The following is a 24,384-nucleotide window of genomic DNA, read 5'->3' as shown; positions in this document are numbered from 1 at the left end:
ACCATGTGCATCTGGTTTATGTGGGTACTGGGGAATCAAACCTGGATCCTCAGGCTTAGCAGGCAAATACCTTAACCACTAAGCCATCTCTCCAGCCTCATTTGTTTAAGATAAGGCTGGCCTCAAATTTGCAGCAACCATCTGCCTTAGTCTCAGACGACTGGGATTATAAGCATGTGCCACAAACTCATGAGAGGGATAGGCCTGTGGTGGTATTGAACCCATGACCTCGAAAGGGAGAGAAGTCAAATGTAGCTGTGCCCCAAAGATTTTTTTCCCCATAGCTTTTTTTTTTTAAATTACTTTATTTATTTATCTTTGGTTTTTCAAGGTAGGGTCTCACTCTAGCTCAGGCTGACCTGGAATTCACTATGTATTCTCAGGGTGGCCTCAAACTCACGGCGATCGGTGGCTTCGAACTCATGGTGATCCTCCTACCTCTGCCTCCCAAGTGCTAGGATTAAAGGTGTGCACCACCACACCTGGCTTTTTCTGTTGTTTTTGTTTGTTTGTTGTTTTGTTTTGTTTTTGAGGTAGGGTTTCACTCTAGCTCAGGTTGACTTGGAATTCCCTATGCAGTCTCAGGGTGGCCTTGAACTCACAGCGATCCTCCTACACCACGCCCAGCTCACAGTACTGTTCTTTTTTTTTTTTTAATTAATTTATTTTTATTAACAACTTCCATGATTATAAAAAATATCCTATGGTAATATCCTGCCTCCCTCCACTTTCCCCTTTGAAACTCCATTCTCCATCACATCCCCTCCCCCTCTCAATCAGTCTCTCTCTTATTTTTTTTATTTTTACTTATTTGAGAGCATGGAGAAAGAGAAAGAGAGAATGGGTGCGCCAGGGCCTCCAGCCACTGCAAATGAACTCCAGATGTGTGCACCCCCTTGTGCATCTGGCTAACGTGGGTCCTGGGGAATTAAGCCTCGAACCAGGGTCCTTAGGCTTCACAGGCAAGCGCTTAACCGCTAAGCCATCTCTCCAGCCCTCTCTTTTATTTTGATGTCATGATCTTTTCCTCCTCTTATGATGGTCTTGTGTAGGTAGTGTCAGGCAGGCACTGTGAGGTCATGGATATCCAGGCCTTTTTGTGTCTGGGGGGGAGCACGTTGTAAGGAGTCCTACCCTTCCTTTGGCTCTTACATTCTTTCCGCCACCTCTTCCGCAATGGGCCCTGAGCCTTGGAAGGTCACGGTATCATTCTTGACTCCTGGCTTCTGTCTCTACCCCCAGGTGGTCCTGCATGCTGCTCCCTGCTTCACTAAGACCCCCCACTCCACATGTCTTCCTCCTCACCTCACCTCACCAGGGGCTTCCGGACCGTGCTTCCGCCCTGAAGAGTGAAGCTTCCAGATCCCAGAGCAGAGAGGGCAAGACCTCAGCCCAGGACTGCACAGCCAGGGGCCTTCTCTCTTAGGACCTCCAAAGACTAGACTTTATAAGCTCCCTGCACTACCCCATCTCCATGCTGCATAAAACTGGGGAAAGCATTCATTCTCATTTCCACACTCATGAGACCAGAGCAGGCCCTGGCTGGGCTTTCACACTTCCTCAACTCCCCATCTCTTTAGCAGGCAGGCAGCAGTTACCTTCACATATGAGCCTAGGCTAGTGGTCTACCTGTGATGGGCGTGTACTACGGGACCAGGGCAGAGGAGGCATCAAGCCTTGTCAGGCCCTGTTACCTTCTTCCCCTGCAGGACTGGGGACCACAGTTAGTGAGGAACCTAAGGCCAGTATACACAGACAGGATGCTTTTCTTGTTGCTATAACAAAATACCTGGCAAGAAGCAACGTAAGGGTTTATTTTGGTTGACATTCAAGAGGTTTTATTTATTTTTGGTTTTTCGAGGTAGGGTCTCCCTCTATAGAGCTCAGGCTGACCTGGAATTCACTATGGAGTCTCAGGCTGGCCTTCAACTCACCTTGATCCTCCTACTTCTGTCTCCCAAGTGCTGGGATTAAAGATGTGTGCCACCATGCCTGGTTTAATTTTTTTTTCCAGGTAGGTGTTATGCCCAGTTCTCGGCATACCCAATGGCCACCAAGGAGAACCAAACACGTATGCAAGAGCAAGGAGCTTTAATTCGGGCTTAAGCTCAGTCTCTTGACTTCAACGCAGTGGATCCGTGCAAGAGCCCCGAGTAGTGGGAGGGCAGGGTTTTTATAGGGATTTGGACATAGAAGAAGGGGACGGGTACGTGATTGGTTGATTGAAACAGTGTACTCTTCTGGTTGGCTTAGGATTTTGGCGGGCAAAGTTGGCGGGCTGGGGCTAGGGGAATTGAGCTGATCTATGACTACAGGAATGCCTCATGACTTCAGGACTGTGTGGCATAATGTATGGCATAACCGGTTTAACTGTTAAGCCTACCTTACGGCAAGGTCGGTGGGCTGGAGCTAGGAGAATTTGAACTTTATGACTTCAGGAATGTATGCATGATCAGTTTTCAGTAACTGTTAAGCCCATCCTTACCAGAAGATTAAAAACTTAGAACTTGCTGGGAAACAAAAACTTAGGCTTACTGAGGACTCTGAAGCCTGTCATGGTGTCCATCTGGTTCCTGAGTCCTTCAGTAGGGTCTCACTTTAGCCCAGGCTGACCTGGAATTCACTCTGTAGTCCCAGGGTGGCCTCGAACTCATGGCGATCCTCCTACCTCTGCCTCCTGAGTGCTGGGATTGAAGGAGTGTGCCACCACGCCCAGCTAAGGGGCTTTATTCTATCATGGCAGGCTGGTGGCACTGCATGTGTGGTCAGGAAGCAGAGAGCGATGAATGCCCACTCACCCAGTGCTCTCCATTTTACACTGTCTGGGATACCAGCCCATGTAATGGCACTGCTTCTATTTCGTCTTGGTCTTCCCGCCCTCAACCCAATACCCATGAGGGATTCCTCATGGACATACCGAGTGATTTGTTTCCATGATGATTCTAAATCCCATCAAGTTGATAATCACATTAACCACCACAAGGCACACAGGACTAGATATAGACAGGGTAAGCATTCATTCCCATACATACATGTCCACTGAGACGGTGGTGGTGGGGACCCTGGCAACCTCCCAGGACCCCAGAGAACAGAGAAAGGGAAAGAGCATCCCACAAGACTCCCCTAGTGTTTGTCAGGATATCTTCATCCTCAGGAAGGGAGCCAAGGTCTCAGCTTTGAAGGGGCAGGGCCTGGCCCACGGAGCTGGAGGTGGTGACATCTGAAGGATACTTGACCTTTCAGAGTATGGAAAAGTGAGATGCGCTCAGAAGCTGACATGAGAAGGTGTCTTCCGTTCTAGACATAGGGGAAGTAAGAGAGGGAACTCCAGGTCCGGGGCCTGAGGAAATGGTTTAGCAGTTAAGGCATTTGCCTGCGAAGCCTAAGGACCCTGGTTGGATTCCCCAGGACTCACGTAAACCAGATGCACAAGGGGCGCATGTGTCTGGAGTTCGTTTGCAGTGGCTAGAGGCCCTGGTGTGCCCATTCTCTCTCTCTATCTGCCTCTCTTCCGTTCTCTCAAATAAATGAATAAAGATAAAATATTAAAAGAAAAAAAGACTGACTCAGGGCTCCTTAGCCCTAGACTAGTAGGTGTGAGGCTGCATGAGATGTCTCAGCTGCTGAGGGTGAGGATCTGTCAGGCTCCAAGGGTAATTGCTCTACCAGGGAGGCTGAACCAAGGCTGACCCAGCAGCTCCTTACCAGTCTTAGACTGAGGTGGTGAAGGAGAGGCAGATTGGAGGTTTCTTAGGGGACTAAAGAAGGCCTCAAACCCCAAAAGCTCCAGTAGCTCCTGGGGCTCACCGGGATAGGCCTGTGGTAGTTTTGGGTATTGAACGTATGACCTGGAAAGGGAGAGGAGTCAAGTGGAGCCTTGCCCCAAAGGAAGGCTCTTTCACCTACAGGAGAGCTGTGTGGCCCAGACCAAAGCACCAAAACACCAAAGAAAGTGGACAGAAAGATGACCATGTCAGATTAATGGCAGCTGGTGGCAAAGGTCTAGGTGAAACGAAATCCTCTCAGAGTCCAGAAGGGTTCCCTCCCCCGGCCACACACCACCCCCCAAGCCAAGCCTGATGTGCATTTATATCAACAGAATGGGGTTGCCCTGATATGCCCAGGGCAGCCCTATTTTCCAGACACTGTCGCTTCTGACTGAACGGACAGTCCAATGATGGCGATGGCTAAGCAGGGCCTGCATGTCCTGAGCCTTGGCCTACGGTGTCCCCAGGAGGGAGGCTCATGTTCTCTCTCGGTATAGCAGCCTTCAGCCATGAGCTCAGGTGCCCTGGGCCTCCACAGAGCAGCTGATCCAGGCCTCACCTAAAGCAGTGCGCAAAGACAGTGTTCCAACACACAGGAGAACGCAGTGAGCTCTAGGAAGGGAACCCACAGAGATATCCTGGTCCCTCCAGCTGCAGTCCGATAGCACCTGCAGTGTGCAAGGAGCAGGGGCCCGCTGGAGAGGCGGGCTGCAGAACAGCAGCGGGCGCTGGGGAAATGGCTCAGCGGCTAAGGAGCTTGTCTGCAAAGCTTAACGACCCAGGTTGGATTCCCCAGCTCCCCAGATGATGCATGTGTCTGGAGCTGGTTTGCAGTGGCTAGAGGCCCTGGCGTGCCCTTTCTCTCCCTCTCTCCCTCTCCTTCTCTGTCTCTAATAAATAAATAAAAATAAAAACTTAGAAAACAAACTGACTAGGCCAAGCCCAGTTCCACATTTACTGCCATAGCCACTGCTCTGGCAAGAGCTCAGTAGACAGAAGTGACGCCTCTCAGTGGCTCTATGTACTTTTGTTTTGTTTTCCGAGGTAGGGTCTTACTCTAGCCTAGCCCAGACTGACCTGGAACTTGCTGTGTAGTCTCATGGTGGCCTTGAACCCCCAGCGATCCACTCTGCTGGGATTAAAGGTGGGCACAGGAATGCGCAGCTCTGTGCACCTCTTGTTGAAGACAGTCAGGCTCGGGCCAGGCCCTTCAAGGATGGCAGACTAGACACAAGGCGGGAATTGTCCCTGCTCAGCCCCAGTGACAGCAAGCGATCCACAGCTGCTCCAGGGCCAGCAACACTTTGCAGCACTTAGGGCTTTGCCTTCAACTTTCAGTGCCTGGCCAAAACCTGGGCTCTACGTGACTCTGGCATCCAACGTGGGGCAGCTTCATGCTAAATCCCAGGCTCCAGGGAAGTCAGTATAGCCTGGGAGCCAAGTTACTTGAGCAGGACCCTTGTGGCTCATGGTAGGATCCAAAGGGTGCAGGGTCCTGGCCTACCTTAGGCAAGCACCTTAACCACTGAGCCATCTCTCCAGCCCCCTGGCCCATCTCAGGAGGCTAGGCTGGGCCAGAGACTCCGGGTAGCTGGAAGAGTTGGGACCTTACCCCTCAGGAGTTACACTTTACACTCTCTGGCTCCCAGTCTAGACCCTCATGTCGCTGGAGTCACTTCCCTGCAGGTTAGCCACATATGTTTGGCCATTTAACCCTACCAAAAACTCTGGCTGAGTCAGGCATGGTGTCTCATGCCTTTAATCCCAGCCTTTAATCAGTAGGCAGGGGTGAACACCGTGAGTATGAGGCCACCCTGAGACTACATAGTGAGTTTCAGGTCAGCCTGGGCTAGATAGAGCCGGATGTGACAACCTACCTCCAAAAACAAAAAACAAAACCAAACAAAAACTTTGGCTGGACATGGTGGTACACGCCTTTAATCCCAGCACTCCAGGGAAGCATAGGGAGGAGGATCGCTGTGAATTCAAGGTCACCCTGAGACTACATAGTAAATTCCAGGTCAGCCTGGGCTAGAGTGAAACCCTCCCTTGAAAAACAAAACAACAAACAACAAAAAAGATCCAGGTTCGATTCCCCAATACCCACATTAGCCAGATGCACAAGGTGGCACATGTGTATGGAGTTCATTTGTAGTGGCTACAGGTCCTGGTGTACTCATTCTCTATGTGCCCCCCCAGATAAATAAATAAAAATTTAAAAAATATTTTTTTTAAAAAAAGATGTAAGGTTCTGGTGAGACCTAGACCATGGAGACCACTCTGAAGCAAAGATGGAAGCTTTTATTTGGGGGGTGTGGGGGCGGACCCAAGCTGCCAGGACTCAAGAGCGGAGCACAGCCAACTTTATGATTCCAGGGAATGGGCTATATAGAGCTCTTTGGTCAGGGAAGGCGAGGAAGGGAACAGAACTCCTTTCTTCTTTACATTAGCCATTTCAAGTAGCTTGGGTGTGAGGCCAGGAGTGACCAGGTCACCTGGGAGATAAGGGGGCTGGGAAATCATGACCTGGGGGATTGTTGGGCAAGGAAGGGATAATGGCTGGGCGGTTCCTTGAGGAATGTGTATGACTCATTCCTTATGTCTCTGTCACCCTTCTGCTGTCCTGACCTAACAAAAGATTGGACTATAAGAAAAGTACATGTATCTGGCAAGTTGCTGCCATCAAAACCACCACACCAAGCTGGGCGTGGTGGCACATGTCTGTATTCCCAGCACTCAGGAGGCAGAGATAGTAGAAGTGCCATGAGTTCAAGGCCACCCTGAGACTGCATTGTGAATACTTGGAATTACATTGTGAATAACTGGACTAGAATGAGAGCCTACCTCGAAAAAAAACAAATATAACAAAACAAAACAAAAAAAACCCACCATACCTTGTGAACTTATAGTTATCCAACAAATTCAGACTTTTTTTTGTTGTTGTTTTTTCGAGGTAGGGTCTCATTCTAGTCCAGGCTGACCTAGAATTCACAACGTATTCTCAGTGTGGCCTTGAACTCACGGCGATCCTCCTACCTCTGCCTCCCGAGTGCTGGGATTAAAGGTGTGCACCACCACGCCCAGCAAATTCAGACATTTTGGAAGGACTTAAGCATGTTCGCTGTTTCTGACAAGTCTTGCTTCTTTAGGCATCCCACAGAGAAGGTGCTGAAATCTGCTTTTCCTTCCCTAAAGATGAGAAGTTTGGATTCCAGTGGAATGCTGGGAAGCCAAAACCATGTCCCCTTTCTTCCAGAGACTCCGGACTAGGGGCCAAGGGCGGCAAGTCCTTCCAGCAAAGCCCCTCTGCTTCAAGCCTCCTGCACCAGCCCATTTTCATCCCGCTTTTATTTTCATTTGAGAGAGACAAAGAGAGGAATGGGCTCGCCAGGGCCCCCAGCCACTGCAAACGAGCTCCAGACGCGTGCGCCCCCTTGTGTCCTGGAAAATGGACCCAGGGATCCTTTGGCTTTGCAGGCAAATGTCCTAACCACTAAGCCATCCACTTCACTCATGCTCACTGCAGCTCTGAGTTCCAGTTTTATCTCCATTCCTATCCCAGGATACATGCTGAGACAGCACCGTCTGGGATCGTTTATATTCATTTAGACTCACCTAGGAAATGAGCCTCTGGGCATGCCTGAGGGATCGATTAAATTAACCCCGGGGCCGGCCTGCCTGTGAAGGATTATCTTGATTATGTTAATTGAGGTGGGTAGACCTATGATACAGCTCCTCCAGCTCAGGTTATTTTATCAACACAGACTTTTTTGCATTTCTATGCTCCCAGCTCTGGCCTCACAAGCCTCTTAGAAACTGCCTCCTGATCAAAAGACTAGAATCTGACCCTTTAATACCAGCCCTCAGGAGGTAGAGGTAGAGGTAGGAGGATAGCTGTGAGTTTGAGACCAGCCTGGGATTACAAAGTGAGTTCCTGGTCAGAGGGGGCTAGGGTGAGACCCTACCTCAAAAAAAAAAAAAAAAAAAAAAAATCAGCTTGGCATGGTGGCGCACGCCTTTAATCCCAGTACTTGGGAGGTAGAGGTAGGACGACCACCATGAATTGAAGACCACCAGGAGACTACTGAGTGAATTCCAGGTCGGCTACCTTAACAACAACAACAACAAAAGTCTAATAAATAAAAATTGGCTGCTATGGCTTTGCCAGGGTTGGAGCCTCACCTGAGCATTCTCTCATCTGGCATTAACTCAGGTCAGGAGATGAGCTTGTGGGTTTGGTAAGTGAATTAGCTTTTCAGAGGAAGTTTCCTGAATGACAGATTCAGTTGGATTAACTCTCAAGGGCACTATAGTATGTCTTTGTAATTTTTTTTTTTTTTTGAGGCAGAGAGAATGGGCATGCCAGGGCCTCCAGCCAGTGCAAACGAATTCCAGATGCACGTGCCCCCTTGTGCATCTGGCTTACGTGGGTCCTGGAGAATTGAACTGGGCGGGTGATTTTGGCTTTGCAGGCAAACACCTTACAGTAAGCCATCTCTCCAGCCATAAACCTGGGTCCTTTGGCTTTGCAGGCAAGCACCTTGACCACTAAACCAACCCTCCAGCCCTTTTTGTTTTGTTTTGTTTTGTTTGAGGTAGGGTCTCATTCTAACCCAGGACCTGGAATTGAGTCTGTAGTCTCAGGGTGGCGTCAAACTCACAGCAATCCTCCTACCTCAGCCTCCCAAGTGCTAGGACCCAGCTTTTTCTTTTTAAATTAATATTTTTATTTATTTGCAAGTGGAGAAACAGGAAGAGTGAGAGAGCGAGTGAGAGAGAATGGATGTGCTAGGGACTCCAGCTGCTGCAACCAAACAAAAAAAGTATGTGCTACTTTGTGCATCTGGTTTTAAGTGGGTACTGGGGAAATGAACAAGGATCATTAGGCTTTGCAGGCAAGTGCCTTAACTGCTATGCCATTTCTCTAGCCCTAAATATTTGTTTTTAAGCCAGGCATGGTGGCACATGCCTTTGGTCTCAGCACTGCAGAGGTTGAGGTTGGAGACTTGTCATAAGCTCAAGGCCAGCTTGAGACTACATAGTGAATTCCAGGTCAGCCTGGACTAGAGTGAGATCCCACCTTGAAAAACCAAAGGAAAAAAAAAAAATATTAGGTGTGTAGTAAGGGAGAGGGAAGGAGAATGACAGGGCAAAAGGAAGGATTTAAGGAGAGGGAAGTCTTATGCCAGGGGTTGAAAGGCCCAGGTGAGTTAGGGGAAGAGATTGAGTAAAGGAAAGGTGGAGGGAGGGCTAATCAAAATCTAAGAGGACATAAATAAATCATGTGGAAACCTACTTTTTTGGACAATGGAACACACAGGAGGCATAGATTGTTACTAGAAAATTTTCAGTGTCAGGGATGGGATACCTTCCAGTGAGTTGTTGGCCAGGGAGGTCCCTGATGCCCCCAAAACATTACATGCCATTGCCGAGGCCCTTGGTTTCCCACCAGGAATAGATGGTAAGACCCTATTGCTGAAGACTCCACACACTTGGGCTGCAAGGCCACTGAGAAATCCTGCTGGAGTTGAGCTGAAAACCTCCTCCATGTAGACCAGCTGACAGATAGCTGGAAGAAGCCATTCTGCATTGCAGTTCAATGGGAGAAAGAGAAATCACCAGTGAAGATACTCAACAGTGGATACTGCAAGCCTTATCTTTTGCCAGCCAGTCCAAATGAGCCAACGGGTGCACTAGAGGCACCTCTGTTATGGGGGAAACCAACTGCCCTCTAATTGGAGGCTCCATGGAAGGGAATACATCCCTGATAGTAAAAACTTACAACAGGGGTAGTCATGAGCCCAAGGAGTGTAATGTCTGCTGCTATCCAGCTAAATGTATATACTATGCTTATCAAACTGCCCAGTAAGCACTTTTCTTACTGTTCATACATTAATAATGTTCTTATTAATGCTACTCTCACTTTTGGTAGAGAACCTTCTCTATTCAGATGGCAGTGACCTTGGGATGACTCAGAAGGCATCATGGTGCTGGAAAGAAGTGACAGGAGTGCTCAGCACTGCAATATCTCTATCACACTGTCCAAGGCTCAGGGTCTATTGTGGAAGAGGTGGCAGAAAGAATGTAAGAGCCAAAGGAAGGGTAGGACTCCTTACAATGTGATCCTCCAGACACAAAATGGCCTGGATATCCATGACCTCACAGTTCCTGACACTAACACTCTCTGTCTACCTGCCTATATCTGTATATCTCTCTCTGAAATAAAAATAAATAAATAAAAATAAAAAATGAATTCAAAGCTGGAAATGTTGGCACACACTTTTAATCCCAGCACTTGGGAGGATGAGGTAGGAGGATCAAAGCCAGCTTCAACTACAGAGCTGTTTGGGTTCCAATGAGACCTGTGGTGGTTTGAATAGAATAGCTGGACCCTAATATATTCAGTTGTTTGTTTGTACTTTGCATCTGTAGCCACCGGGCTGGAGGCAGTATCACTGGGTGGATCTTAAGGTGCAGTGGTGGGTTTCAGATTTCAATCTAAAGATATGCAAAGTGTGCCTAGCTGGAGTTCCTAAAGTGTGCTAAGGCTTTTGACCTTGAGGCTTATGCCCCTCTCTCTCTCTCTCTCTCTCTCTCTCTCTGCTTGGTCCTGTGAAGGCAGGCCAGCTTCTTCTGCCATTTATGGAACTTCCCCTGGATCTGTAAGCTTCAATGAATATCCCTTCCTCCATAACAGTTTCTGGTCTGGAAGTTCATCTCAGTGAACCTGAATCTGTCTGCTACAAGACCCTACCTCAAAATAATCAAATCCATCGGCCCTGTGGTGTTACTGGCAATAGAAAACAGGGATGGCACGTGGGGCCTGGTGGCTCGTGCCTACGATGCCAGCACTTAGTAAGAGGCTCACTGTGAGTTATAGGCCAGCCTGTTACTTTTAGGTGAGCCTGGTTTATAGTAAGGCCCTGCCCCCAAAACTCAAAATAGGGCTGGAGAGATGGTTCAGAGGTTAAAAGTACTTCCTGGCTGGAGAAAGGGCTTTTCAGTTAAAGCACTTGTCTGCAAAGCCAAAGAACCTAGGTTTTATTACCCAGTACTCATGTGTGGTGGTTTGAATAGAATAGATGGCCTCCAATATATTCAGTTCTTTATTGTTCATTGCATCTGCTGGCTACCTGGCTGGAGGCAATGTCACTGGGTGATCTTAAGGTGTGGTGGTGGGTTTCCGATTTCAATCGAAAGATATGCAAAGTGTGCCTAGCTGGAGTTCCAGAAGTGTGCTGTGTGGCTTTTGACCTTTAGACTTGTACTTCTCTCTCTCTGCTTGGTCCTGTGAAGGCAGGCCAGCTTCTTCTGCCATTTATGGAACTTCCCCTGGATCTGTAAGCTTCAATAAATCCCTTTCTCCATAACTGTGCCTGGTCTGAAAGTTCATCTCAGTGAACCTGAAGCTGTCTGCGACACCATGTAAACCAGATGTACAAGGTGGTGCATGTGTCTTGTTTGTTTGCAGTGGCTGGAGGCCCTGCCGTGCCCATTCTCTATCTGCCACCCCCCATACTTTTTTCCCCTCTCTCAAGTAAATAAATAGAAATATTTTAATAAAAAAGTACTTCCTGGGCTGGAGAGATGGCTTGGCGGTTAAGTGCTTACTTGTGAAGCGTAAGGCCCTTGGTTTGAGGCTCGACTCCCCAGGACCCATGTTAGCCAGATGCACAAGGGGGTGCGCACATCTTGAGTTCGTTTGCAGTGCCTGGAGGCCCAACTGCACCCATTCTCTCTATTTCTCTGCCTCCTTCTCTTTCTCTCACTCTCAAATAAATAAACAAATAAAAATAAACCAAAAAAAATTTTTTTTAAGTCCTTCCTGTGCATGTATAAGGTTCTGAAGAGGCCTGCAACAAACATTTCCTCTGGCCACCCCAGGCACATACATGTGCATAAACCACACACACATACATCCAAATAAAACACAGGTAAACAGGGCTGGGAAGATGGCTCAGTGGCTAAAGTATTTGCTGCACAAGTCTAAAGACCAGAGTTGGGCTCCCCAGAGCCCACATAAATTGTATCGTAATCCCAGTGTGCCTGCTTGCAAGACATTCATAGCAGCAGAGACCCTGTCTCAAAACAAGGTGGAGGGGCTGTTGAGATGGTTTAGTGGCTAAGGTGCTTGCTGACAAAGCTAAAGGACATACGTTCGATTCCCCAGTACCCACATAAAGCCAGATGCACAAGGGGGCACATGCAAATAAGTAAATAAAATATATATATTTTATTTTTTTGGTTTTTCGAGGTAGGGTTTCACTCTAGCTCAGGCTGACCTGGAATTCAGTAGGTAGCCTCAGGGTGGCCTCCAACTAATGGCAAATCCCCCTTACCTCTGCCACTTAATTGCTGGCATTAAAGGTGTGCGCCACCACAACCGGTGGAAAAGAAAAAAAAAAAAAAAAACAAGGTAGAAGCCAAGCATGGTGCCACAGACCTTTAATCCCAGCAATTAAGAGGCAGAGGTAGGAGGATCACCTTGAGTTTGAGGCCACCCTGAGACTAGCAGTGAATTCTAGGTCAGCCTGAGCTAGAGCGAAACCTGACCTCGAAAAAAAAAAAAAAAAAAGTATAAAAAACAAGGTGGAAAATGAGGACCAACACCCCAAGGTCATCCCATGACCTACACATGTACCATTCATACAGAAATAAGAACAGATTAACACACCAGGGAGCCTGTCTTCAGCTTGTATGGATAGACAAGGTCTAGGGACAAAGGCAGTTACCACTGCAAATCTCAGCCTGCTCAAGGCCAGGTTGGTTGAGTGGGCTGGGGTGGCTGGGCCCAGGTTAACACCAGAGGCAGACTCATTATGCCACGATGACTCTCCAGGAGCAGATGCCCAGGAGAGCAGAGCCAGGGAACCTCCTTAGCAGCTAGGGTGAGTGCAATGCGCAGGCATCCACAGGGAACCGCGCAAGTTTCCGACCGTGGTGGGCACATCCGCAGTGCCAGGGGACAGGCACACTGGTGTTACTGTGAGGAGGGTCCACAGCTGATCAGCACCAGGGTGCTAAGGGTTCTTAGCATCTTCTTGCCGGGGTTCAGGGAGGACAGCCCATGAGTAAAGGGGAAATAAAGCCCACCGAAAGGAAATATTAAGCCTACACACAGTCACACAAACACACAGTCTGGTCCCAGATCCAAAACCAACTCAAATGCTTTAATAGCCTGCCCCTCGGGCTCACAGGCTCATCAAAACCTTAAATAAGACCAACTGCCAGCCCCCAGTTCACCACAGGGAGATGCTTAACAAATTGGCTGAAGAGAGCATTGGGCAGTACCAGGGTTCCCCCTCTCCCCAATCTAGACCTCAAGACCACTTATCACTGAGCTGCCACTGTCAGGTCCAGTCCCTGAGTGCCTGCCCACAGCAGCTTGGCTTCCAGAAAGAGAACTTTTCTGGGGTGTGGCTAACAGCCCAGGGTGTTCACGGCATCAATTCACAACAGAGCTAGAGGCGCCAGGCCGACCCCAGGCTGTGGTCCTGTAACAGCAGCGGCTGCGGGTCTGCAGGAATGTGTACGTACAAGCCACGTGCGCCGTACCGTGCTCTACCAGGCCTGATCTTCAAGAAGACTTTTGACAAAGTTCTGCTGGCCTCAATCTCCTGTCCCAGGCCCTGGCTGAGGGCAAGGGCCTGTTCTGGGTGCCAGGCGTCATCCCCACGACGACCCTGTGAGGTAGGCTGTGTACAGATTGGGAACGAGAGCTCCAGGAAAAAGCGAAGTGTATGCCCAGGTCACGTAGCAAACAGCACAGCAGCCGGGACTCAAACCCATGTCCGACGGGGCTCCCATGCCCACAGGTTTTTCTCAAAGGAAGGCATCTTGTCTATGACTCTCAAAAATCCAGGAGGCTTTTGACCCAGTCCAGTGGGCCCAGTCCCAGTACCACCCCGGTCCTGGGTAGCTGGCAATCAGGAGGGTACACGGTGGTCCTCAGTCGGTTCGCGGCCTCTATAGCTCTTGCAACCAGTGCTACAGGTGATGGCTCTGGCTGCCCAGCAGCTGGGGCTGAGGTGAGGGACGGGCTGGTCCGGAGGCCTTGTGGCTCCAAGTAGGCAGCGCCACGCCATTGAGCCAGGCAGTTTCCAAGAGGCTGCGGAAGCGGGCCCGCAGGGTGGGTCCTGCTGGGTTGGTGCTGGTAGCAGGGGTTGGTGAGGGGCCGTGTGATCTCCCCCCAGTGACTGGTTCTGTTTTTTCTGGGCCGGGGGTGGGGAGCTTCCTCCCTGGTTTCCTGACTTTGAGGGTGGGTGACTTCTGAGCCACAGATTGGCTTTCTGGCTGGTCTTTGGCTGTGGTGGGTTCAGAGGGAGACACAGTTCTAGCTTCACTGTCAAAGTCATCTGGAAAAGAAATACATAGTCAGACTGCAGACTCCACACCCCCTGGTCTCCAAAGCCATCCAAAGCAGTGCTTCTGCTTGTCCCAGGACCGCGACGGCACCAGGACAGTCAGCCACCACAGCCCTTCTGCACATGTGCTCGTCAGCTTGATGAACAGCTATGTTCCTCCTCAAGGGACACCATGACCCCATCTGACCAGGGCGCAGCTCAGGAGAAGCTGTTCGGGAGCCCTGCAAGTCAGGCTCCACTGGTTGGATCCAAAGTCTCAGTGTATAGGGAGGGACATGAAAAGTGAGAGCTCTGCTATTCATCAAGAGTCATCACTTTCTGTCACATACCCAAGGACAGAGGCCAGAGCCACAGCCCAGAACTGCCCTGGAAACCATGCCTCCCAGAGAGGAGGAGAGAAGAGGGAGGAGGGACCTGTGAGGGAGACTAAACCAAGAACACACCACTAAGCACAGGAACCCGGACGAGAGCGAAAGGCAACTCTTTAGGGGCTCCCACAGCTCAGGAAGGGATTAGGGACAGGGCCCTCCACTTTAAAAAAAAAAAAATTATTTACAAGCAGGTGTATATGTGTGTGTGTGTGTGTGTGTGGTGTGTGTGTGTGTGTGTGTGTGAGAGAGAGAGAGAGAGAGAGAGAGAGAGAGAGAGAGAGAAGGAGAACGGATGTGCCAGGGTTTCTAACCACTGCAAACGAACTCCAGATGCATGCACAACTTGGTCCATCTGGCTTTATAGGCAAGTGCCGTAACTGTGGAGCCAACCCTTCAGCCCAGGGATCTCCAAGTTTAACCAGTGGCAGGCAACTAGCCATTAATCACTAGCTTGCTAGGCTCAGATTCCTACAGCCAGGCAGCCCAGTGACAGGGACTTTTGACTCTGAGTCCCACACAGGCCAAGAGGGGCAGGGAGAGCTTGGCGGGGAGCCTGACATGGGCCCTACCTACTATACACAGAAACAGAATTTCAATCCCCCACCGAACACTTAGGATCAGGAATGTGGGCCAGCTGGACTCCAACTCCACAGTAGCCCTCTTTGTGAGACACCTTCTCCACCCCTGAGGCAGGGCTTTGGCTAGGGGAGGCTCAGGGCAAAATGGCCAGGCAGGGAGAGAACTGGAACACGTTCAGAGATGCAGCCCGAGAACACATAGTGGGAACATGGGAAGCAGGCAGGCAAAGACTTCAAAGAGGGCCAAGGGCCCCAAAGCCAGCACGGGGACACACACAAATGGTTGAGCCAGCCTTGCCACGTCCTGACTAAAGTTATGGGAGTGTCTACTCCACACACTGCAGTAACTGGTGTTCTCCAGGACATTAAGAGTGGTGGACTCTGACTGTAATCCCAGCGCAAGGGAGATGGAGGCAGGAGGATCATGAGTTTGAGGCCAGCCTGCATTATGAAGCCTTGTTTTTATTTTGTTTTCTTTCTTTTTTACTTTTTGGTTTTCTGAGGTAGAGTATAACTCTAGCTCAGGCTGACCTGGAATTCACTACGTAGTCTCAGGGTGGCCTCAAACTCAGTGATCCTCCTACCTCTGCCTCCCAAGTGCTGGGATTAAAGGTGTGCACCACCACAACCGCTTTTTTTAAAAAAAATAATTTTTATTTATTTATTTGCAAGCAGAGAGAGAGAGAGGAAAGAGACAGAGAATGGGTATATGTTAGAGCCTCTAGCCACTGTCAACTCCAGATCTATGGGCTGCTTTGTGCATCTGGTTTATGTGGGTACTGGGGAATCAAACTTGGGTAATTAGGCTTAGCAGGCAAGCGCCTTAACTACTAAGCCATCTCTCTAGCCCCCTTGCTCATTTTTGTTGTTGTTTTGAGGTAGGGTCTTGCTCTAGCCCAGGCTGACCTGGAATTCACTCTGTAGTCTCAGGGTGGCCTTGAACTCACAGGGATCCTCCTACCTCTGCCTCCTGAGTGCTGGGATTAAAGGCGTGCACCATTACTCCTGGCTCCTTGTTTGTTTTTTAAAGCAAGCTGGAGAACAGGTACAATACGTCATCAGTGTGGAGGAAAAGCAAACCACAAAAAATATTCCAATTGCCAGGAACAGTATATGTTGTGTAACATATCAGGAGATGGAGAAAGCGCACATTTACTTAAGTGTTTAGCTGGGTGGGGACGGGGAACAGGGCTGCCTCACCACGATGGGAAAGGTGGCAGGTGCTAGCCTACACTGCTACATTTGGGGCTAAAGCTCAGAAGAGGAAAAGTGAGCAGCGAATAACCTCAGGCGAGAAAACATGGCCTGGCCAGGGTCCCAGGAAGAAGCCTGCACCACAGACAGGTGAGCAGGCACAAGCAAAGAAAAGGCATGGGCTGGAGAGATGGCTTAGAGGTCAAGACGCTTGTCTGTAAAGCCTATGGACCCAGGTTCAATTCCCCTGTGCCAACATAAGCCAGATGCACATAGTGGTGCACACGTCTGGAGTTTGCAGTTGTTGGAGGCCCTGGTGTATCCATTCTCCCTCTCCCGGCCCTCAAATAAATAAATATATAGGTCATTATACATAGTTATAGTTTTTATTTTTAAGGAAGGGCGTGCAGGAAGGGGCTTCCTACAGAGAAAAGGACCAAGAAGGTTCCCATGGGAACAGAGTGCTCAGTAATGCCAGACCCGAGGGGAGTCCCAAAGCCCCGGGGAGCCCAGCATGAAATTCTGGAATCACTCAGCCCTCTTCCCCCCCCCCCACGCCCTCACACACCTCCGGTGACTATGGGGCTGTCTCATGCTCACCCAGCTGGCGCCGCACACAGTCACGCCACTGCAGACCTAGCAGATCGGGGTAGATGTCGGGCAGCTGGCGCAGTGCCAGCAGCTTCAGCATGCGTGAGGTGCACCCGTGCAGGGCCCGCTCCCTCAGTGTCCGCTCCTCCGACAGCGTAGTGGGGCGCAGCTCCACCCGGTGCTCCAGGAGGACGTGGTCCACAGAAGCAGGTGGCAGTTTCGGGAACAGCCGCTCCTTCACCAGGTGGATGGGCACAAAGATGGCACCAGCCCGTACCACGTGGGGGAAGGGGCACTGCTGTGTGCACACAAACCTCTGTAGCTGGGACAGCAGCTTGTCCAGTAGCCCTTGCACACCCTGGCAGTCCTGCCAAGCTGCCTGGCCCCATGGTCCAGCTGTATCAAGCCACTCACGCAGCTTTTCGGGCGGAGAATGGGCCACAGAGCCCGAGATGGCATCACAGAGAGATGCGTGCAGCCCTGTGAACTGCTGCTCCAGGGAGCCTGCCGGGGCTGCGGCAGAGACTGGAGCCGGGGCGGGGGCGGGGGCGGGGGCTGCGGCTGGAGCAGGCGCCGGGGAGGCCACAGCTATAGCTGGAGGACTAGGGAGGGCCAGGTTGAAGCATGCCACTGGCAAGGGCTGAGTGACAATCTGCAGTCCCACGGGCACAGACGGGGATGTGGTGGCAGACTGTGCGGGGACAGGAGCCGGGGTGGGCGAGGACGGGACCACAGCCGCAGGTAAGGGCGCAGGGCGGAGGATCTTGAACTTCCGGAACATGAAAGCCACAGAGCTATGGAAGTTGGTCCTTGGCGTAGCCTCGGTGGTCACTGGCATCTCAGGCATTTCTGTGACCATCTTTTTCAGTCCGGGCAGACCTGATACTGTGTTATCCACACCTGGCCTGTCTCCAGCCACAGTGGACTCGGGATGCACTTCAGGACTAGGGACAGTGATGGGGGCAGCATCTGCCACAGGTTTCTTCACACTCAAATCCAGGGCCACCTCCTCACGGAAAGAGCAGCAGGTCCCTGCGGTCCCCTCCTGGACAGGCAGGGTCTCCTTGCAGTCTTTATGCTGGCTCTTGGTGGCGGCCGGAGCCGAGTCTGGCTCAGCTGTGGCCTTGGGCTCCTGTACATCCAGGTAGTCACGGTAGGGTGCCAGGCTGAACACGTTATCGATCACGGGCATTGGCGGGGAGCTGGGAGGCCTGGTGCCCTTCTGTGGAAGAAACTGCCGCTCCTGGGCGCAGGGGTGCAGTGCCGGCGAGGTGCGGGGAACGGGGCTGTCCCGGATGACGATGGGTGCCCCGGGGTGATGCTCATCACGCCGGGGCTGCAGCTGTTCTTTCCTGCAACTGGGCAACCATTTCTTCTCTTGTGCTTCCGGTGCAGGCCTCTCGGCGGGCTTCACGGGCTCGGAGCATGGCCGGCTGGCAGGCAAAGGCTGGCAAGTGCGCTGTAAGGCATTGGGCTGTGGCACAGGCTGCATGCTATTCTGGGAAGGTGGTGTTCCCCCAAGCCCTGGGGATGCCCCGTAGAGAGACAGATCGTCCCGGGCATAAGGAAAACCCAGAGTTTGGGGGGCAAAGTCCAGAGGGCACCGTGGAGCAAGTGGGGGCTCCAGCTTGAGACCTGGTGAGGATGTTGGGAGAGGGGCAGAGGGATAGGAATATGTGTCCATCCCCACTGGGGGAATGTAGGGAGTCTGGGCTGCCTGCTGCCTCAGGTAGGGGCTAGCCAGCCCACCAGCCTGGTACCCAGTCCCCTTGTGGGCTCCAAGAGGAGGGGGCAGTGGGAGCAGAGCACTGTAGCTGCCCTGCTTCTCTGGGTGGCGACAAGCTGGAGGGCAAGGCAGAGCCTGTGGAGGGGGAGGCAGTGGGTAATGGGTGGGCACTGTATCCTGACAAGGTGGCCCCAGGGGCTGGGCCCAAGGACTGGACAGGCCCTCTGATATTGACTGCTTGGAGTCCCCAGAACAAGGACTTGTGTACTTGGAGGCCAGGAAACTTGTGCCATGGATGGTTCGATACTTCTCCAGGAATGCTTGGCAAGGGGAGAAAGGGAGGGAGGAGTCTTTGCCAGAACCCCCAGCTGGCACCCCACGTAATAATGTCCCATCTGGGGACTGGCCCTTGCCAGGAGCTGGGGCCATAGAACAGGGTGGGTCAGCTGAAGGCAACAGGGGCCCAGTCACCAGGGCCCAGTCCACATCCAATGGCCTCTTTGCTGCTCCCTCCCCCAGGCAAGTGGAGAGTCCATAACACAGAGGGCTGCGATAGACAGGCTTGGGTGCTGCCAGTGGTGGGCCTGGGTATGCATGAGCCTGGGGACTAAAGGGTAGGAGTTCACCAGGCTCCTGCATCTTCTCAGAGCCATCTGTCGGAGGGCGGTAGAGCATGCAGTTTGTCAACAGGTTATCCGTTCGTAGTGAAGATCTTGCCATGGCGGTGGGGTACAACGGTGGGTATGGGGTCCAGGATGCCAACCGCTCAGATCCTGTCTTGGGGGCACTCCCCATGGGGCAGGAGAAATAGGCACCCTTATAGCTACAGGGGTCCTGGCTGCCAGCAGAGAGGGGCAGGCTGTGTCCAGGCCCTGGGTCAGTCTCCAGACGGGGCAGCTTGCCATACATCACAGGCCCCAGGGGCCCCAGGGGCCGCTTCTCTGCCATAGCTTTGAAGGCACCAGACCCTTCTGGACCCCAGCTACTTGACTTGCTGACCTGGAGAAAGAGGGAGAGACAAGGATGGTTAGAAGCACAGACTACAGGCGAGAGTAGAAGGAACACTTTCTCACTCAGTGCCACCTAAGAACCTGGCACTCAGTAATGCTCAGCTGAGACTGAATGTGAATTACAATGCTGAAGACTCTTTTCCCCCTGGCTTTATTCCGGCCCCCTCCCCCCAAGGTAGGGTTTCACTCTAGTCCAGGCTGGCCTCGAAGCCACAGTGATCCTACCACTGCTCCCCAAGTGCTGGGATTCAAGGTGTGCGCCACCATGCCCCACTGCGGGCTCTATTTTTTAAGGTGTAGAACTCTGCTAAATTTATGTACATCAGCCTTACACATAGCCCACACTCCACTCCAGGAGCTGCTTCTGTTCATGTGACTACCAAGATCCCTCCTGTGGGGCTCCAGACTTTGTGAGGCACAATCAGAGGGCCACTTGTCTTGGTTTACTCTGTCCCTTCCCCTTGTACAGATGAGATTCAGCCACTGATATAAAAGATGACCCAAGGAGGCTGGAGAGATAGATGGCTTAGCAGTTAAGGTGCTTGCCTGCAAAGCTTAAGGCCTCACGTTCAATCTCTCTCCAGATTCCACATCATCCAGCTGCACAACGGTGAGGCAAGTGCAAGGCTGCACATGTACACTAGGTGGTGCAAGCATCTGGAGTTCCACTGCAGTGGCTAAGGTCCTGGCGTGTCAATGCTCTCTCTAAAAAGCAAAAAACAAACAAACAAAAAAAGATGAGCCAGGCGTGGTGACACACAACTTTAATTCCAGCACTCGGGAGGCAGAGGTATGAGGATCACCGTGAGTTCGAGGCCACCCTGTGATTGTACAGTGAAGTCCAGATCAGCCTGAAGTAAAGTGAGACCCTACCTCGAAAAAAAAAAAAAAAGATAACTTCTCACTACAGGCTCCTGTTCTAAGATGCCACAGTGGACTTGAGATGTCCCTGCAGCCAAGGCATGGAATCCGGACACTATCTACAAATTTAAATTTCTTCTAAAACTTTAAAATTAAAAAAAAAAATTTGCAAGCAGAGAGAAATAGAGATGACAGACCGAGAGAATGAGAATGGGCCACTGCAAACAAACTTCAAACACATGTGCCACCTTGTGCATCTGGCTTACATGGGTACTGGGGAATCAAGCCTGGGTCCTTAGGCTTCCCAGGCAAAAACCTTAACCACTAAGCCATCTCTCCAGCCCTTACACTCTCTTTTTTTAAAATATATTTTTAGTTGGGCATGGTAGTGCATGCCTTTAATCCCAGCACTCAGGAGGCAAAGGTAGGAGGATTGCTGTTAAGTTCGAGGCCACCCTGAGACTACATAGTGAGTTCAAGGTCATCCTGGGCTAGAGCAAGACACTACCTCGAACTCCTCCCCCCCAAAAAAAATTTTTTAAAAATTTATTTGTGAGGAAAGAAAGCTCTACAGGCGAAAGCTCTACAGTATGGATGCACCATAGTTTTCTTGCTGCTGCAACAACCTCCAGACATATACTCTATCTTGTGCATCCTGCTCCATATGGAGACTAGGAAATCAACTCAGACCACCAGGCTGTGCAAGGAAGCTCCCCCAAGCACTGAGCCATCTTCCCAGCCCTCCTCTAACACTCTCTTTTAAATATTTTATTTTTATTTACTTATTTGACAGAGAAAGAGGGAGGGAGGGAGGGAGAGAATATGGGCACGCCAGGGTCTCCAGCCACTGCAAACGAACTCCAGACGCATGCACCCCTGTGTGCATCTGGCTAACGTAGGTCTGGAGAATGGAACCAGGGTCCTTTGGCTTTGCAGGCAAACGCCTTAACCGCTAAGCCATCCCTCCAGCTCTCTAACACTCTCTCTGTTTTTTGTTTTTCAAGGTAGGGTCTCACGCTAGCCCAGGCTGACCTAGAATTCACTATGGAGTCTCAGGGTGGCCTCGAACTCATGGCAATCCTCCTACCTCTGCCTCCCATTAAAGGCATGCACCACCACGCCCAGCACTCCTAACACTCTCTTGATGTACTGATACTACTAAAAAGATCCAGGCCTCTTGCCCAGGCATGGTGGCTCATGCCTTTAATCCCTGCGTTTGGGAAGCTGAGGCAAGTAAGGCTGGCCTGGAGCTACAGACTTAAGTTCCAGATCTGCTTGAGAATGTGCCTGGAAGAAAATGAAAATAAAAACAAGCAAAAAAAGATTCAGGCCTCAAACCCAAGGCCCTAGGCCTAGAGCCAGAGTCGATACAGGGCTCGGGCTGAGGAGAGCAGTTCATGAAGAGGGGTTACTAGACGCTGGTCTGTCCCCAGCTACGCCTCTTCAGCAGGAGAGTCCACCACTGACCAGCAGATGGTGCTGTGGCGCCGGAAGGAAAGTCTCGGCGCACAAGGGCAGAGCAAGGCACATGGGGATGGAGTGTGCCTGCGCACACAAGCTTGGGAGCAGGGTACTAAGGCCCCAGCTTGCTTGCTGACAACCAAAACTTTCATTTGTATGAATTTAAGCACTGAAGAAAGACTTGGGTCCTGAGGCAAGGATGAGGACCCAGGCCCAGGGTGACCACGCCTTGACTCATGGCATGACACCGTGTCACCTGCCTGTGGGGGCTACCCGGTCCCCTGCCTCCTCCAGTGAGCATCTATCTATCTCCATTCTCTACAACTCCAGGTGGCTGAGCAAAAAGATGGATGGCCAAGTATCACAGGTCTATGTCACCAGCAAGCAAGGACTAGCCTTCTCCCTTCTGGCTAGTGGCCAGTGACAGCCAGGGTTAGACCAGCAAGTGAGCGGAGGGGAGGGTAGAATGGGGACCAAAGTCAGATGACAAGGACCTGGTCCCGGGGAAGAGAGTCCCCATGCAGGTCTGAAGTACCAGCACTGCAGGTGGTTGGTGTGGTGCTCAACACACTGGGCCCTCGGGGAGTTCTGGGTTAATTAAGTGTTAGCTCTGGTCTCACCTCCACCAATGTTCCTCGGGGCTTGTTCCATACTCACTCCTGGCCCCTGGAGTCCTCCTCTCCCGGGCTCAGCCCAACCCATGCCCTTTGCTCTGGAGATGTCCCCACAGCCCTCCAGACCCAGCCACCTGAGACCCTCAGGAGTCACTGCGGGAGCAGTGGGGACTCCAGGGAGCCAGTGGAGGCCTCTCAAAGGTGTGCAGGTGACCTTATGTTCTGCCAGTAGGAGGTGGAGGACCCAGTACACACTCTCCAGTGGAGGTCTCTGTATTTAGACAGCAGCCAAAATGAAGATGCTTCCTTCCTCCCCACCCACACACAGAAGAGGCCTCAGGAGCTTAGGGGGCTGCGGGCACCAAGTAGTCATGCCATCTTTGGTGAGGAAGGACAGTTCCAGGGTGCTCTTAGCTGAGCTCCAACCTCAGCTAGGACCTAGGGCAGGGTACAGCACCCCCTCACACACCCCTATGCAGCAGAGAAAGCGAGTAATGCTGTGGCCGCATTCCCACTTCCTCACATCCTAGAGGGCCCAAGGAAGATTGCCTTCCCAGCTCAGCTGGGCCAGCACCTGGGATCTCTCGCACTGGCTGCTGTTCTCCCTCGTCAGCTGCGGTTCTGAACTCTCTAAACACCCAACCTGGGACAGTACACCGTCGCCAGCGAAAGAAGGATCGCGGGATTGGCCTCCAGGGCGCTTGCTTCTCCCTACCGGCCCCGCCCATGCCCATCGTGCTTGGTGGCCCCCCGCAGCCGGCTTCGCTCAGGGGCTGACGCTGTACTCGACCCGGGGCAGGGGTGGCATCCGGGTGTCCCCAACCCCAGCTTCTCCCGGCGGCGCTAGGACGCACGTGCACCCCAGCAGGCTGACACACAGGCCTCCGCCACGCATGCAAAGCCGTGCCTGCACGTACGTGCATGGCCCAAGTCGGCACACACGTCCTCTCCCCACCCCACCCCCTCAACGGTGCAAATCTCCCCTAAAGCTGGGAAGGGGAAGGGGTGGCGCACGTGTGTGCACGCCAGCGCGCACCGAGCCCCGCAGACCGACCCACGCCCCGCAGACCGGCGGGAGGTGGAGGTGATGGCGGGGGGGGGGGGTGAACAGTCCAGCCGCAGAGTCCAGACGGGCAAGCCTAACCTAACTCGGGGGGTGATCCCCGCCAGCCTGGGCTGCAGCCAGAGGGTGAGTCAGGCGGTGGCGAGGAAACCGCAGTCCGTCCCGTCCCAGCAGGGCGCGTCCAGGGCCCGTGGCCATCCACTCCAGACCCCACCCACCCAAACACCCTCACCTCTCGAGATCCACGACCCAGCAAAGCAAACCCACGTGAGCCGGGTCCCCCCACCCCACCCCCGGCCCAACTCCACTCCGAAGGCTCAGCCTAGAGAACTCTTTGCCACCCCGGCCCCAGGGCTCTTCTACCAAGGCCCGGAGAGCCGCAAAGTCCTGGCAAAGTCCGAGCAAGCGACACCAAGAAACTCAGCCCCGCGGTTCGAACCCCCAGAAGCCTAAGCACCTAAGGCGCGGGTCTCCCCACCACCACCACCACCCCCGGAGCACCACCACCATCCCCGGGCACGCGTGCTCCATTCCTCCGGCCGGCCGCTGGGGGCGCCCTGGAGCCGAGCCGCCCGCCCCTTGCCCACGCGCCGCCCGCAAAGTCGGCCCAAGTTTCCGCGCCCGCCGCCGCACACGGTTACTTACCTTCAGGGTGCCGGGTTTCTTCTCGTCGCCGCCGCACCCCGGGGCCGCGGGCGCGGGCGCATCCTCCGGGATGTGCGTCCTTCCTGGTGTGCAGGGGTCAAGGCCCCGGCGCGGGAAGTCGCGGCAGCCACCGAGCGCA

The 24,384-nt window shown here is 52.3% G+C and overlaps 2 protein-coding genes across 3 annotated transcripts in view; one reads left to right on the top strand and one right to left on the bottom strand.

Moving 5' to 3' along the window:
- The window catches only part of LOC101601829 (taste receptor cell protein 1), a 27,275-nt gene extending 13,819 nt beyond the window's left edge, over positions 1-13,456 (top strand). Inside the window, exon 13 of the mRNA XM_012949178.2 lies at positions 13,394-13,456. Within this exon, the coding sequence (XP_012804632.2) occupies positions 13,394-13,456 (63 nt within the window). The remainder of the gene's footprint in view (positions 1-13,393) is intronic.
- Positions 12,917-24,384, bottom strand: C10H15orf39 (chromosome 10 C15orf39 homolog). 2 transcript variants are annotated; one of them, XM_004660412.2, is made up of 3 exons: positions 24,246-24,384; positions 16,875-19,590; positions 12,917-14,122 (listed from the first exon to the last, which is right to left on the bottom strand). In XM_004660412.2, exons 2-3 carry the CDS (start codon positions 19,537-19,539, stop codon positions 13,755-13,757), a joined length of 3,033 nt encoding a protein of 1,010 aa, XP_004660469.2. In that variant the 5' UTR covers positions 19,540-19,590; positions 24,246-24,384; the 3' UTR covers positions 12,917-13,754. The 2 variants fall into 2 exon arrangements, with proteins under 2 accessions (XP_004660469.2, XP_045016725.1); XM_045160790.1 differs by having other exon boundaries at positions 13,997-14,122; positions 16,843-19,590.

Source organism: Jaculus jaculus, chromosome 10 (assembly GCF_020740685.1).
Source record: "Jaculus jaculus isolate mJacJac1 chromosome 10, mJacJac1.mat.Y.cur, whole genome shotgun sequence".
Taxonomy (NCBI): Eukaryota; Metazoa; Chordata; class Mammalia; order Rodentia; family Dipodidae; genus Jaculus; species Jaculus jaculus.
Note: the sequence above shows the minus strand (reverse complement) of the source record. Positions and strands in the feature narration are given on the sequence as shown.